This window comes from Pongo abelii, chromosome 10, assembly GCF_028885655.2.
Source record: "Pongo abelii isolate AG06213 chromosome 10, NHGRI_mPonAbe1-v2.0_pri, whole genome shotgun sequence".
Classification (NCBI taxonomy): domain Eukaryota; kingdom Metazoa; phylum Chordata; class Mammalia; order Primates; family Hominidae; genus Pongo; species Pongo abelii.
In genome coordinates, this window is record NC_071995.2 from 46,682,841 (window position 1) to 46,698,701 (window position 15,861).

General features: G+C 47.9%; 2 protein-coding genes and 1 long non-coding RNA gene across 7 annotated transcripts in view; 2 read left to right on the forward strand and 1 right to left on the reverse strand.

Annotated features, from left to right (window-relative positions):
* CCDC65 (coiled-coil domain containing 65) overlaps positions 1-3,912 on the forward strand; it is a 17,901-nt gene extending 13,989 nt beyond the window's left edge. The window contains exons 7-8 of one of the 2 annotated variants that reach the window (XM_002823168.5): positions 1,659-1,811; positions 1,897-3,912. In XM_002823168.5, the coding sequence (XP_002823214.2) occupies positions 1,659-1,811; positions 1,897-2,172 (429 nt within the window). In that variant the 3' untranslated portion in view covers positions 2,173-3,912. The remainder of the gene's footprint in view (positions 1-1,658; positions 1,812-1,896) is intronic. The other variant, XM_054527198.1, reaches the window with a different exon arrangement.
* Positions 2,687-12,223, reverse strand: FKBP11 (FKBP prolyl isomerase 11). The gene is made up of 6 exons (XM_002823169.6): positions 6,049-12,223; positions 5,795-5,860; positions 5,308-5,395; positions 4,970-5,003; positions 4,529-4,599; positions 2,687-2,929 (listed from the first exon to the last, which is right to left on the reverse strand). Exons 1-6 carry the CDS (start codon positions 6,175-6,177, stop codon positions 2,712-2,714), a joined length of 606 nt encoding a protein of 201 aa, XP_002823215.1. The 5' UTR covers positions 6,178-12,223; the 3' UTR covers positions 2,687-2,711.
* The window catches only part of LOC129049126 (uncharacterized), a 27,517-nt gene continuing 17,397 nt past the window's right edge, over positions 5,742-15,861 (forward strand). For 3 of the 4 annotated variants that reach the window (XR_008511944.2, XR_008511943.2, XR_008511946.2), the window contains exons 1-2: positions 5,773-5,973; positions 12,220-12,308. This is a non-coding gene — a long non-coding RNA (uncharacterized LOC129049126). Of the gene's footprint in view, positions 5,974-12,219; positions 12,309-15,861 lie in introns of all 4 variants that reach the window. The other variant, XR_008511945.2, reaches the window with a different exon arrangement.

The window sequence follows — 15,861 nt, forward strand, 5'->3', positions numbered from 1 at the left end:
GTCTCACTCTGTCTCTCAGGCTGGAGTGCAGTGGCGCCATCTTGGCTCACTGCAACCTCTGCCTCCTGGGCTCAAGCATTCCTACCACCTCAGCCTCCCCAGTGCACAGCTAACTTTTGTATTTTTTGTAGAGATGGGGTTTCGCCATGTTGCCCAGGCTGGGTCAAACCCCTGGCCTCAGACGATCTTCCCACCCTGGCTTTCTAAAATGCTGGGATTACAGGCATGAGCCACTGCGTCGAGCCCCCTCTTACATTTTAATTAATTTTTTTTTTGAGATGAAGTTTTATTCACTCTGTTGCCCCGGCTGGAGTGCAGTGGCATGATCTTGGCTCGCTGCAACCTTTACCTCCCCAGTTCAAGCAATTCTCCTGCCTCAGCTTCCTGAGTAGCTGGAATTACAGGTGCGTACCACCACACCTGGCTAATTTTTGTATTTTTAGTGTGGACAGGGTTTCACCATGTTGGCCAGGATGTTCTCGAACTCCTGACCTCAGCGATCCACCCACCTTGGCCTCCCAAGTGCTGGGATTACAGGTGTGAGCCACCGCGTCCGGTCTACATTTTAAATTGAAATGAATTGGCCAGGCATGGTGGCTCATGCCTGTAATAACAACACTTTGGGAGGCCAAGGTGGGAGGACTGCTTGAGCCCAAGAGTTTGAGACCACCCTGAGCAACATAGGAAGAGCCCATCTCTACAAAAAAAAAAAAAAAAAGCTGGGCATAGTGGCACATGCCTGTGAGCCCAGATACTTGGGAAGCTGAGATGGGAGGACCACTTGAGCCTGGGACATCGAGGCTGCAGTGAGCCAGGATTGCACCACTGCACCCCAGCCTGGGTGACAGAGTAAGACCCTGTCTAAAAAAAATAATAATAATTAATAATGAATGAGTTTTGGCTGGGTACAGTGGCTCACACCTGTAATCCCAACACTTTGGGAGGCCAAGGCAGGTGGATCACCTGAGGTTGGGAGTTCGAGACCAGCCTGACCAACATGGAGAAACTCCGTCTCTACTAAAAATACAAAATTAGTCAGGCATGGTGGTGCATGCCTGTAATCCCAGCTACTTGGGAAGCTGAGGCAGGAGAATCGCTTGAACCCTGGAGGCAGAGATTGCGGTGAGCCGAGATCGCGCCACTGCACTCCAGCCTGGGCAACAAGAGCGAAACTCCATCTTTAAAAAAAAAAAAAAAAAAAAAAGAATGAGAGAATGAGTTTTTTTTTTTTAAGGAATGAATTATTAATAATGATTTTTTTTTTTTTTTGAGACAGGGTCTCGCTCAGTTGCCCAGGCTGGAGTGTGGTGGCACCATCTTGTCTCACTCCAGCCTCTGCCTCCTGGGCTCAAGTGATCCTTCCATCTCAGCCTCCCCAGTAGCTGAGACTGTAGGCATGTGCCACCATGCCTGGCTTTTAAATAATTTTTGTAGAGATGGGGTCTTCCTATGTTTCCCAGGCTATGAATTAATTTTACAATAAGAAAATACTTGGAATAGTGTGTGTTACATGGTAACCTCCATTTGCTATATGTATTTATTGCTATTGTTTCCCACTCGGATGAGTAGCTTCCCTGGGTTCAAACAGGGGAACCAACTCCACTAGCTTCCCTCTCCACTCCCTTTCCTAATATAAACTCTCTTCCTGCTTCAAATAGGGTGAAAAGATCCTTAAACTTGCTGAAATATGTAGGAAATTTGAAACCGAGGAAGAAAAAGTACTGCCTTTTTATTCATCAGTATTGACTCCTAAGGAGCAGGAGGGGATTCAGGAGAATAATCTAGAAGAGCTTACTGAGGAGCTCACCAAGGTAAAGCCTGGGGGATGGCGGGGCATTGGGCAGCATTTGCTAATGGGTCTCGCTGCACACCTTCTCCCTGTAACTACACTCCCAGGTGATGGTGGACTACATAGGAATGGAGAATTTCTGGAAAAGGTACAACAAAGTGAAACTGGAGCAACTGAGCCTCCAACACAGACGAGCCCAGCTGCTAGATATCAATGGGAAGCTGCGGGAGATGCTGAAGCAGTACTTGGATGGCATCTCAGTGAGTGACGAAGTGCTGAGCCAGCTCAACCCACTCTTTATAGTCAACTATCAAAGCAACTTACCCCAGCCCTTGTCCATACATATAGGCCATCCAGGTGATAAACAACATCCAACCACTTAAAATATAATTGAAGCAGCCCACATGATCTTCCACAACCTGTGATCTAAGGAAAAAAAATCTTTCAACTCCTAGAGATTTTTTTTTTTTTCAGAAATGTAGGGATGTTGCTATTAAAAATTTCCACGGAGTTTATGAGCTCCTTATATCTTTTCCATATTGGACAGAGCAGTTCTCTTTGAGGACACTAGGAACACTGTGGTCCCAGGGAATAGAGAGAACAGCTAGGCAACTACCAGGAGGCTCACTGCTCAATTAAGCATCCCTCCTCAGAATCAGGGCACCATGAGAGCCAAAATCCATACCTTAAGGACCTAGAGATCCTATGGGAAGACTCAAGACCAGGTCCTTAAAGTCAGTTAGGACAGCAAGAGGAGGCCAGGGGAAGAGGTGATCCAGGGCCTACAACCATCCCCATGCCAGGCAAGATGCAACTCACAACGCTTTTTTCCTCAGCCCTTTACCTCATTCCCACTTTCAAAGGCAGTCTCAGAAAGTATCAGATGAAGAATGCAAAGAAGTTTTTTAAAATTTATTATTTATTATTTCTTTTTGCTCTTGTTTCGTTTCTCTTCCTTGAGCTTCTTTTTGGAGACTTTGGGTCTATTGGCCTTTCTGTATAGGTGATACCCAATGAGGCCCAGGAGGGCTGGCACCATGGCCATCCCTACCAGAGGCAAAATGCCCTTCACCAGCTTTAGCCAGTAGTTGGCTCGGATTAGTGCAATCAGCTCCACGTCATACTGCACCACTGCATCCGCTGGAGAGGCAGAGGGGTGGAGAGGGTTAGACTCTGCATTTTATCCAGGGCTCAGAATCTGAATGAAAATAGGGAGGGTAGGCCACAGCAAAGCCAACAACTATGAAGCTGACAAGATTTAAATGTGAGGTTGAATTCCTTTAGACAAGAGTAGAGGAGGATTACGAGCAGAGTCCAGTGATAATCATGTTGACCCCAACTACACATGTGGCTTGGGTCCAGTGACAAGTCTTTGAATGCAGGAAAACTTTCTGTGAATATGAAATGTACAGGCTCTTCTCCATTTGTAAGTGGGAGAACCCTCTATACTAACTACTAATTTATCGTATTTCCAAATAACCACACAGATAGAGTCTTTGCAGGGCTGAAATTAAATGGATTTAAACTAGACTTTTAAAAATCAACCAACCAATGAGCACATTCAACGTGATTATGAGATAACAGGAGCTTCAACATAAGAGCTGAAGAGGAAGAAGGATGAGGACGCTGCTTAAGAAGTAAAAGGGCAGGTGGAACAGAAATGAGTCGGCAGAAGAGGTGCAAATAAGCAGCACTGGGAATGGGGAGGTAATAGGGCTTTGGGTAAAAGTTTCTCCTTGGGCCCCCTACCCTCCTTCCAGGCCTTCCTCTAAGCTGGAACTAGGATAAGAATTATGAGCCCAGCCATGCGCGGTGGCTCATGCCTGTAATCCCAGCACTTTGGGAAGCCAAGGCAGGCGGATCACCTGAGGCTGGGAGTTTGAGACCAGCCTGACCAACATGGAGAAGCCCCATCTCTACTAAAAATATAAAATTAGCCGGGCGTGGTGGCGCATGCCTGTAATCCCAGCTACTCGGGAGGCTGAGGCAGGAGAATCGCTTGAACCCGGGTGGCGGAGGTTGTGGTGAGCGAAGATTGCACCATTGCACTCCAGCCTGGGCAACGAGTGAAACTCCGTCTCAAAAAAAAAAAAAAAAGAAGAAGAAGAATTACGAGCCCAATACTCTGTGGAGTACAACACATTTTAGCTAATAGAACATTTGTTAGAACTGAAAGCAAAAGATATGCATCTTGGGAAATCTGTCCATCTCAACCTTTCAAAAATAGACGTCGGCAGTGACCAATGATGGCTTTTAAAGTTATGGGGTAGACTTGGCTTTAACAGTTGCTTTTTGTTTTGTTTTGAATTACTTGACTGTGATTATTTTTACTGTCTCTTCCCTGAAGAGGCTGAAAGGAAGCGGGGGGTGGGGGGGGGGGCGGTGGCTGTACAGCTGACACAGCGTAGAGTTGTAGAAAAGGGCAGGAAAGAAGTCCAGTGTTCTGGGAAAGGTGGTCGCACAGGCAGCAGACCCATGTGGCCCAAACAGGTCTCTTCCCTAACAAGTTACTGGCTGCTGGAGGTCATGCCAGGTGGCCTCATCAGGTTATTTGTCTTTAGTCCCCGTTGGTGATATGAGGAGGAGAAAAGTGGCCCTGTAGATGGAGGCCCCATCCACTCCTATCTGTCTAAACAAACTTGGTCTGGACCTTCTCAAGCATCAGACAAAGTATAGCTCCTTATAGCTTTTAGGGACTGGGTATTTTGATGGCCTGAGAGAGAGTCCTAGTCAGATTACCTGGGACAGATGGTGGAAATCCCCGTTTTCCATAGGCCAAGTGAGAAGGAATGATTGCCCTTCGCTTCTCTCTGAGGGAAGGAATGTCAGTCACAGCCAGAGGCAGGAGAGGTAGGCTAGCAGCCTCAGTCCAGCTGAAGCTCCTCCAGCAAAACCCCCTGGATCTTCACACCCCAAACACGAACTTTTCCACCTGAACACCAAACAGGCTGGCCAGCAAAGGTGTCCATCTCCCCATGTGCCTCAACTCCCCCAACAAAAGCAACAGCACAAGAGGCACAGAGGCTTTGAATGTCCTCAGGGGTCCCAATGACCTGGACCTGTCCAGTGGGAAGCAGGGTCCTTTATTCCACATTCTCCTGCTTAAGGAGAGAGGATGGCAGAGAAAGCCTCTACCCATGCAAAGGGAGTACCCAGGCCCACCCCTGCCCAGATACTCACCCCACACACATGTCTAGAAGACTCTGCTCCAGACCTTGAAGAAGAAGACACAACTGAACTGGAAGCTATCCACCTTCCCCAAATCCCATGACATGAAGATCAAAGTCTTCCTCCTCCATCCTCAATTGACCTTTCCCTCACTTCTTAAATCTCTGGCTTCCAATAGGGTATGGGACAAGTGGAGTACTAGAAGTGAGGTTTGAACCTCAGGAGGTAACTGGTAGAGCCCTAGGGTCTTACTCATTTCAGGGGGGATTTCCAGGGCAGCTTTGGAGCTGAAGAGGCTAAGAAAGGGCTCAGGTTGGGAAGAGGTGGAATGGGAGGCACAGGTCACATACCTGGAATCACCTGCTTTTGGCCAAGTTCTATAACCAGAGGGTCTCTAGTCAGGGAGGTGTCAATAATACGTCCATCTACCAAGCTTCCCTGGGGGGAGAGAGCATCAAGAGCATATACACCTAGCACCCTCTCCCTCCCAGCAGGCGCGCAACACACACCTGGACCGCTGGGCGGCGGCAGCCCCCTTAGAGCGGCAGCCTAGCGTTCCCCTTACCGCTGTAAGGAACAGGAAGCCCCAGAAGGCTGGCGCTTCTCAGAGATCTCTCCACCGTGCACTTCTCCGTGCCAGGTAGGAACTGGCAGAAAAGCAAGGAGGGAAAAGAGGCACGGAAGAGCAACGTCTCTCCCCTCGCCACGTGCTCGACGACCCCAGAGCCCCGAGTTTCTTCTCCCGAACCGCTTGCCACGTGTCCAAGCCAAAGCTGACGTGTTTCAGCAGGGCCCCGCCCCCTCCCAGGCCCCGCCCCGGCCCCCCAGACCCCTCACCGTATAGTGTATGTGAAGCGTGTCTCCGAAAGCAGCGGGCTCGGCACATGGTTCTGGGGGCTCCACCTACGATCGGACTACAAGGGTCACGGATGCTCTTCCAAAGATCCCGTTCTCGCCCCTAGACCCGGCACCACCCCCAACTCAGTTCCCGCACTTCCTCTCCTCCCGGCTCCCAGGTTCGTTGAGACCCCAGTATTACCACCCCACAAGGCTCGGCCCACGGGGGCTGAGGGTCGGGACTATCTCCTCACCAGGGTCTCCACTTGGAGGGTCCGGACGGGACTTTCGGTTTCGAGCCCAGCCTCAGCCCGGCACACCGCCGCACTGAGCAGCAGCAGCAGCAGCAGATGGAGCGGGAGGAGTGAGGGGCGCAGGGTCATGACTGGGCGCGGGGCAGGGAGCCGGGGCACCAGGACAGGCTGTTCGAGTGGCGGCAGCTAGGACAGCGTTCCCGCGGCGCCCAGGCCAGACTGGACGGGACGGGGCGGGTCGCGATGCTAGAGCTCCTCCTCCTGCAGCCCTTCCTCCACCTTGTCCCCACCTCCGAAAGGGAGGAGGCCGAGGGGCGCCCTCTGTACCCTCCAAGATCCGGAGGGCGCACGTTCTGACACATCCGTTAGACGTTCTGTCCTATAACGTGGGTCGGGCCAAATAATAGCACCCATTTACGATTACCTACTGTGTGTCAGGAGCTAGTCTCTAATCCTCAAAACCACCCTGAAAGGTCGGCATAATTGTTTCCATTTTACAGATAAGGCACAGGGTGCTCAGGATGTGCCCAAGGTCATCAGACTAGGTGGTGACAGAGACAGGATTCAAACCCAGGACTGCCTGAGTCCAACGTGGTTGCTGTCTGTTCTTCCCTCTAAGTTGTCTCCTTGTGGCTATCCTGGCAGTGTCTGGCTGGCAGACCCCACCCAGGCAGTTCTCATTCCTCTCCGACCTCCAACTACTTCAGCTTGAATTTCTGGAGGTTATAGATCCAAGTATCCGAAAGAAGGCAGGGGGCTGTCCTATCCCTGTCCTTTGAAAAGCTAGCTGAAAAGAGCAAGGAGCTGTTATCCTGTAAGAACAGGGTAAATCCCTGATCTTTTCCTCTGGTGCTACTGTTTCCTTTCTCCTTTCATCAACAAACTTCTCAAAGGGCAGCACACATAATCCATTTATGTTTGTGTAAAGACTTCACTTTTTTTTTTTTTTTTTTGAGACAGAGTCTCACTGCACTCTGCAGCCCAGGCTGGAGTGCAGTGGTGCGATCTCCACTCACTGCAACCTCCGCCTCCCAGGTTCAAGCAATTCTCCTGCCTCAGCCTCCCAAGTAGCTGGGATTACGCCCGCCACCACGCCCGGCTAATTTTTGTATTTTTAGTAGATAAGGGGTTTCACCACGTTGGCCAGGCTGGTCTCAAACTCCTGATGTCAGGTGATCCGCCTGCCTCGGTCTCTCAAAGTGCTGGGATTACAGGCGTGAGCCACCAGACTTTTTTTTTTTTTTTTTTTTTTTTCTGAGGAGTTTCGCTCATTGCCCAGGCTGGAGTGCAATGGCGCGATCTCGGCTCACCGCAACCTCTGCCTCCCGAGTTCAAGTGATTCTCCTGCATCAGCCTCCCGAGTAGCTGGGATTACAGGCATGCGCCACCATGCCTGGCTGATTTTGTATTTTTAGTAAAGACAGGGTTTCTCCATGTCTGTCAGGCTGGTCTCGAATTCCCAACCTCAGGTGATCCACCCACCTCGGCCTTCCAAAGTGCTGGGATTACAGGTATGAGCCACCACGCCCGGCCCACTTTTTAAAACAGTTTTTGTTGTTGTTGTTGTTGTTTGCTGAGACGGAGTTTCACTCTTGTCGCCCAGGCTGGAGTGCAATGGCACGATCTTGGCTCACTGCAACCTCCACCTCCCAGGTTCAAGCGATTCTCCTCTCTCAGCCTCCCGAGTAGCTGGGATTATAGGCACCCACCACCACACCTGGCTAATTTTTGTATTTTTAGTAGAGATGGAGTTTCGCCATGTTGGCCAGACTGCTCTCAAACTGCTGACCTCGTGATCCGCCAGCCTCAGCATCCCAAAGTGTTGGGATTACAGGCGTGAGCCAATGCGCCCAGCCAACAGTCTTAACTGTACTCATTCTTCCAATCCATCTGTAACAACCTAGACTTCCTCCCTATCTCTTGTTTCTGTTAGTGGCTCTGCTACCAGCATTCATTCTTCTCTCATCTCCCATATCCAACGGGTCTACTCTGGATTCTCCTTCCACAGTCTCTCCAGCTCTTCCCTTCCATTCCCATAGCTACAACCCTCCCACCTCAGGATAAGAAGCCTTCATTATCTCTCATTTGTATTGTTTAAAAAAAAAAAAGTCCTCTCAGCAGGAGGGAATTTCTAGGGGTGATGAAATGCTCTATATTTTCAGAGGGATGTGGGTTACATGGGTGTATGCATTTGTCAGAACTTATCAAACTGTATACTTACGATCTGTACATTTCACTGTTTGCGAATTACGTATCAAGATATTTTTTAAGTTACACAAAAAAACCCACAAAACTCATCTCCAAGTCTCCCTTAAAGCTGGATATGGCCAACTGACTAAGTTCTGGCCAAGAGAACATAAACAGAAGTGTTGGAAGTATTGTCTTGGACTTCCAAGAAGGCCCTTTAAAGAGTTAACTAGAAAGCGTCCTTCTGTGCTCCTCTCTCTCCCCCTAATCATCTTTCCTTCCTTCTGTCTGCTATCTGGAATGTAGATGAGATGAATTAAGCTCTAGAAGCCATATTAGACCATGAGATGACCATGAGGATGGAAGCTGCACACTAGGATGGTGAAGCAAAAAGAAGCATAAGTCCTTGTTAATTGCAGAGCCACCATGCCAGCTCTGGATTGCCTACTACCAGACACTTTTATTTTTCAGTTGTATCTGAAGCCCCATTCTTTGTGGGGGGAAAAAAAAAGACAAGTGCAGTAGTGAGAAGGGGGAAAGAGTAGTTTGATCTGTAACTGGCTGTGAACAATTGAGACACCTATCTTCAGACCAGCCAACAGATACCTTTTTTTTTTTTTTGAGATGGGGGTCTCTGTCATCCAGGCTGGAGTACAGTTGTGTAATCTTGGCTCACTGCAACCTCTGCCTCCTGGGCTCAAGTGATTCTCCTGCCTCAGCCTCCCAAGTAGCTGGGACCACAGGGGCATGCCACCACACCCGGCTAATTTTTAAATTTTTTGTAGAGATGGGGTTTTGCCATATTGCCCAGACTGGTCTCGAACTCCTGGACTCAAGTGATCTGCCCCCTTCAGCTTCTTAAAGTGCTGGGATTACAGGCGTCAGTCACCACGCCCAGCTCACCATTTTTTTTTCTTTTGACCGAGTCTCGCTCTGTTGCCTAGGCTGGAGTGCAGTGGTGTGATCTTGGCTCACTGCAACCTCCGCCTCCTGAGTTCAAGCGAGCATATCTGGCTAATTTTTGTTTATTTATTATTTATTTATCTGAGACAAAGTCTCACTCTGTCTTGCCCAGGCTGCAGTGTAATGCTGCGATCTTGGCTCACTGCAGCCTCCGCCTCCCAGGTTCAGGCAATTCTGTTTCAGCCTCCAGAGTAGCTGGGACTACAGGTGTGTGCCACCACACCAGGCTAATTTTGTATTTTTAGTAAAGATGGGGTTTCACCGTGTCGACCAGGCCGGTGTTGAACTCCTGACCTCAGGTGATCCACCTGCCTCGGCCTCCCAAAGTGCTGGGATCACAGGTGTAAGCCACCATGCACGGCCCCCAGACACCTTTTAACTGAGGCAGAAATAAACTTCTATCTTGTTGTTTTTTTTTTTTTTTTTTTTTGAGACAGAGTCTCACTCTGTTGCCCAGGCTGGAGTGCAGTGGCACGATCTCGGCTCACTGCAAGCTCCGCCTCCCGGGTTCACGCCATTCTCCTGCCTCAGCCTCCCAAGTAGCTGGGACTACAGGTGCCCGCCATCACACCCAGCTAATTTTTTGTATTTTTTTTTTAGCGGAGATGGGGTTTCACTGTTAGCCAGGATGGTCTCGATCTCCTGACCTCAAAATCCACCTGCCTCGGCCTCCCAAAGTGCTGGGATTACAGGCATGAGCCACCGCGCCCGGCCTTTAAACTTCTATCTTGTTTAAGAAAAGAAAAAAAAAGTCTTGGTGTGGTGGCTCACACCTGTAATCCCAACATTTTTGGGAGGCTGAGGCAGGAGGATTGCTTGAGGCCAGGAGTTCAAGACCAGCCTGGGCAACATGGCAAGACCCTATCTCTACAAATAATTTAACAATTAGCTAGGTATGGTGGTGTACACCTGTGGTCTCTTAGCTACTCCTGTGGTCTTAGCTACTCAGGAGGCTAAGGTGGGAGGATCACTTGCGTCCAGGAGGTCAAGGCTGCAGTAAGCCATGATCACACCACTGCACTCCAGCCTAGGTGACAGAGACCTTGTCTCAAAAAATAATAAGCCCCTCATCCCTAGCCTCTCCCTACTTTGGACCACTGTGTACGCTGCTGCTATCTACAGTTTCAGTCCCATCATCTGCCCACTAAAAAGCCTACCATGGCTTCACATTGCCCACGTGAATAAAATTCCAACTCCTTGACATGACAACTGAAAGCCTGTCATCCAGCCCTAATCTGCTTTTCCAAACTTGGCTTTTATTCTATTAAACTGAATCCCTTTTAGAGACAGGAACCTCATGTTTCTCATTTCTAAATCTTCATTGCTAGTATAGTGTCTGACACATCAATACTCAGTAAATGTTTGTGAATTGAGCCAAATTCCCTTTCTGCTCATGGACTGTGGTCTGGCATCAGACAAACCTACATCTTCTGTTTCCATCTCTGTGCCTGAACTCTTACACTTCTTTTACCTGTCAAGCTCCCTCCAGGCTAAGCTCAAATATCATTTCCTCTGTGAAGTCCTGATTCTCTTAGCTAGGAGCTCCAGGCATACACTTGTGGGCATTATTATATTTTTCCTTTTGTTGCAGTTATTTGTGTATGCCCCATTCCTCCCTTCCTATCTCCCCCAAAGAGCCAGCTAACTGATGGCAAGGTCAAGGTTGCAATCATGTCTGGAGCTAAGTACTAGCTACATGATACCCTCCAAATAATAGATTCTAGACAGTATGTTTTATTTTGAAGAAATTATACTATGAAATACTGAGAAGCCATTAAATGGAGATCTAATTATACTAATATAGAAAATCTCTAAGACAAATGTATATATACACTAAGTAGAAAAGCAAGTAGCAGAATAACAGATGTGATATGAGCCCATTTATATTTTAACCCCTCCACAAACATGTGTCAGCACATACATTTAGAAAAAGAACTAGAAGGATGCACATCAAATAGCTGAGGATGGTTACGTTTGGGCATGGGAGAGAGAAGGGTAAAGGGGAATGTCCCACATGTTGCTCTGTATATTTTTGTATTGTTTGGATCTTTTACAATAAAAATTACTTTGGTTATAAAAATAATTTTTTTCCTGCTCAGATGTTACTTCTCAGGTTATAAAAATAATTTTTAATATTAAATATTACACAAATAAACAAGATATATAGCAATACAAGGTAATGAGTGGGAGGTGTTAAATGAGTTGTGCTAACAGAGCTAAAGGAGCCAACGTGGGGAAAAACTATAAAAGTCCTTGTGGTTGCAGAGGGCACAGGCAGCTTTGTGGAGGAGGTGAAACTTGAGCTAGATCTTGGAGTGGGATTTTTAAACAAGTGAGAAAGGAGGTAAAGGCAGAGGGCCAGATGTTTAGGAAAAATGAATGGACTAATTTGGCTAAAGTAAGGGATTTGGCCAGAGACTAGAGAGAGGTGGCTGGAGAGGGAATTAAGGGCTAGTTGTAGGCCGGGTGCAGTGACTCACGCCTGTAATCCCAGCACTTTGGGAGGCTGAGGCGGGCAGATCACGAGGTCAGGATATCGAGACCCATGCTGGCTAACACGGTGAAACCCCATCTCTACTAAAATTACAAAAAATTAGCCAGGCATGGTGGCAGGCGCCTGTAGTCCCAGCTACTCGGGAGGCTGAGGCAGGAGAATGGCATGAACCCAGGAGGCGGAGTTTGCAGTGAGCCAAGATCGCGCCACTGCACTCCAGCCTGGGCAACAGAGCGAGACTCCAGCTCAAAAAACAAAACAAAACAAAAAAAAGGCTAGTTGTGAAGAACCTTGAATGTCAGGCTAAGGCAGTGGGAACACATTGGAAGTTTCTAAGCAAAAGGATGACACAGCATACTGCACTGATGTATCAGCAGACTCGAACAGTGTGGTGAAGGTGGAAGGCTATTGTCTTATCCAGGTCTGAGGCTCTGTTCAGGAACCTGAAGGGGAAGAGGAGTAGAGTAGGAGATGGTGGTAGCAGAAATGGAAAGGGCAAAACTATTAAACACAATATCCACCCACAGGCAGCACAAGCCCATCTGCACCCTGGAGGGACCAGAGAAGGAGCTTTTTCCTTGGATCAAGTTAGAAGAAATCCAAACAACAGAGAAAGGTGAGATGATTCTTGGAGAGATAGGAGAGTTAGCCCACCCCTGGCTGGAGACACAACTTAATCACAGAACCATCGCTAGAAAAGCCTCCACACTCAAAGGTATCTCTGTCAGTGTGTAGGAGAAACCCTACCACAGTACCTGGGCTTCCAAGACTCATGGGGCACCCACCATGCCCAGCTTGATTAAAGACAATGGTGTTAATTCATCCATTTGTTCATCAAGGTTGCATGACTATTATGTGCCAAAGAATAAGCAGAACACTGCTCTTTAAATGTTCTTAAGTGTTTAACAGGTTGTTAATAAAGTAAAAGCCTGAGTTGGCATATACAAATCTGGGTTTAAAATTTGATTTTTGTTGAGACAGGGTCTTGCTGTGTCACCAGTGCGGTGGCACAAACACAGCTCACTGCAGCCTCAACCTCTCAGGCTCAAGCAATCCTCCTGCCTCAGCCTCCTGAGTAGCTGGGACCACAAGCACGTGCCACCATGCCCAACTAATTAAAAACATTTTTTTGGCTGGGCACAATGGCTCATGCCTGTAATTCCAGCACTTTGGGAGGCTGGGGTGGGAGGACTGCTTGAGCCCAGGAGTTTGAAACCAGCCTGGGCAACACAGTGAAATCCCATCTCTATTTTTTTAAATAAAAGTAAAATATATATATATATATAAAAAATATATATAATATATATATAATTATATATATATCATATAAACATATAATTATATATATAATATATATTTTATTTTCTTATAGAGATGGGGCCTCACCATGTTGCCCAGGTTGATCTCAAACTCCTGGGCTCAAGCTATCCTCCCACCTCAGCCTCCCAAAGTGTTGAGATTATAGAATTGAGCCACCATGCCTGGCCTCGTGTTGTATTTTCAAGGGTATGCATACCCCCAGCTGACTAGATGTTTTCTTTCAGGTATGTTTATGCATATATATATTCATCCAAGAACGAAGCACTTACTTCCTCCACTCTTCCCCTATGGCTGTTCTAACCAAAGAGGTATCATCCCATCAATGCAAGATTTGGCAAAGACAAGAACAGATTCCCCATCTCCTATCTATAACCTAAAGCCAAGAGTGCCCTTTATTACTATATTCAGAACTCAGAAAGAATTCCTGTGGGTTAGAGCCCCAAGCTAAGCCCTCCAAGCCTTAAAAGTCCTTGTACTCAATTCTGTGCTGGGAGGACCCTGAACGATGTATGGGATGGAGGGGTGAAGGTGGAGGTGGGAGGAAGCAGGTGCCAGGCGGACAAGCCCATTCTCAAACCTGCTGCCTCACCTGGATTGACTGCCAGACAGCTCTCAATATGCCTGGCTTGTGAGGAAGGGTGGGGGAAGGAAGGGTACATGGGTAGAACTGGTTAGCCCTCTGCATAGATAGCCAGGGTTTTGGATTGAGTATTTTCTCTACTCCACCATGTTCAGCTCAGAAGCCAGAAGTGCTCCTCAACTAGAGGCCAGATACTCTCTTCTGCAACTCACAGCCAACATGACACACACAGACAGACACTCATCTTCAAGTCTTGATGGTGAATGGTCCCAACCCAACTTCCTCATGTCTACACCTCCAACCACTGCCTTCGGTGGCTTTGCTCCCTTTACCCGACTAAATGATTCCATTTCCTCCGTCCTAACCCTCTTCCCTTTTCTCAGGAATTCAGAGTCATTCTTACCCATACCAGCAATCAGGGTCAGGAAACCCAATCAGAAAGAAAAACTTGAAGAGGAAGGCAGGCATCCGGATTCTATCACTCCCCAGTGACCAGCATGACACTCTCTCTCCAGCTACTGGGTTGGAAAGTGAGAGAACTGAATTCTGGCTCTCCTACCTTCACACTCTTCAGAACTGGAAAAGAAGTTTTTCTGCCAGGCACGGTGGCTCATACCTGTAATCCCAGCACTTTGGGAGGCCAATGTGGGTGAATCACTTGAGGTCACAAGTTCAAGACCAGCCTGGCCAACATGGTGAAACCCCATCTCTACTAAAAATAGAAAAATCAGCTGGGCATGGTGGCGCATACCTGTAGTCCCAGCTACTCGGAGGCTGAGGCAGGAGAATTGCTTGAACCTGAGAGGCAGAGGCTGCACTGAGCTGAGATCACGCCACTGCACTCCAGCTTGGGCAAAAGTGAGACTCCGTCTCAAAAAAAAAAAAAAAAAAAAATTAGCAGGGAGTTGTGGTGTGCATTCATAATCCCAGCAACTCGGAAAAGGCTGAGGCACAAGAATCGCTTGAACCTGGGAGACAGAGGTTACAGTTAGGTGAGATCACGCCACTGCATTCCGGCCTGGATGACAGAGACTGTGTCTCAAAAAAAAAAAAAAAAAAAAAAAAGCTTTTCTTAATAATATTACTGCTGCCCAAAGACACCACTCTCTACACTAAGCAGCAGCAATGGAAGGGGTGTCCCCCAACTCTCGCTACCCAACGTGGTACACTACAGATATCCCAAAAGGATTCCACAGCATCCCAGAAATGGATCCCCAGGCCCCTCCCTGAGTTCAGTGGTTTGATCTACTTTTAGCAGATGCCTAAAAACACTGAATATACTAAATACATACTTGTCAACTTCCTGCTGTAACCAACCTAGGCGCTTAAACTGGAAGTGGTGTATGCAGTGAATCCCCAGAGCCTTCAGACCTTATACCTCAAGGCTGAGAAACCCACACATACATTCATTCTCTGCCACTGCCCCTGTACTCTGCAATGAAGGGGAGGGTTTTGCCCTCCATCCCACCTTAGCCAACCTAAGCCCTTCCACTGGCTTTCTACAGGCTCATTTGGGAAGCTCCCTTGCCCAGATTATCCTGAAGTGGACCCTGGGTCCAAGTCTTCTGCCAGTCCATGACTGATGCTATGCATGTTCTGGAAGATGGGATTGCTGTTTGTCCTAAGAGCTGGGTGCTAAGCATTTACCTCCCAGGTTCAGTCTCCTCTTCATCCCGTCCCCTCAAAAGAACTGGAAGGTTTCAGCAACTGCCACAAGAGGGCTCCCCTCTACTTCCTTCCTGGCATTCTAAATTGAGTACTAAGGGACAGATGGGAATAGGTCATCCTCTTCCCCAAGTTGTTCAGGGGTCCAAAGACCCCCCCACTGGCCCACCATTCAGCTAAAGTCCTCTCCATTATCATGAGAGGTTGTAGCTCTGAAAGATATCTATTTGCTAATATAGAAATAAAACACCTAGCCGGGCGTGGTGGCTCACACCTGTAATCCTAGCACTTTGGGAGGCTGAGGTGGGCAGATCCCCTGAGGTTGGGAGTTCAAGACCAGTCTCACTAACATGGAGAACCCATCTCTACTAAAAATACAAAATTAACTGAGTGTGGTGGTGCATGCCGGTAATCCCAGCTCCTCAGGAGGCTGAAGCAGGAGAATTGCTTCAACCCAGGAGGCGGAGGTTGTGGTGAGCCGAGATCGTGCCATTGCCCTCCAGCCTGGGCAACAAGAGCAAAACTCCATCTCAAAAAAAAAAAAAAAAAAAAAGAAGAAGAAAGAAAATACTTGGGAAAGATACTCTTATCAGCACCCTGTCAC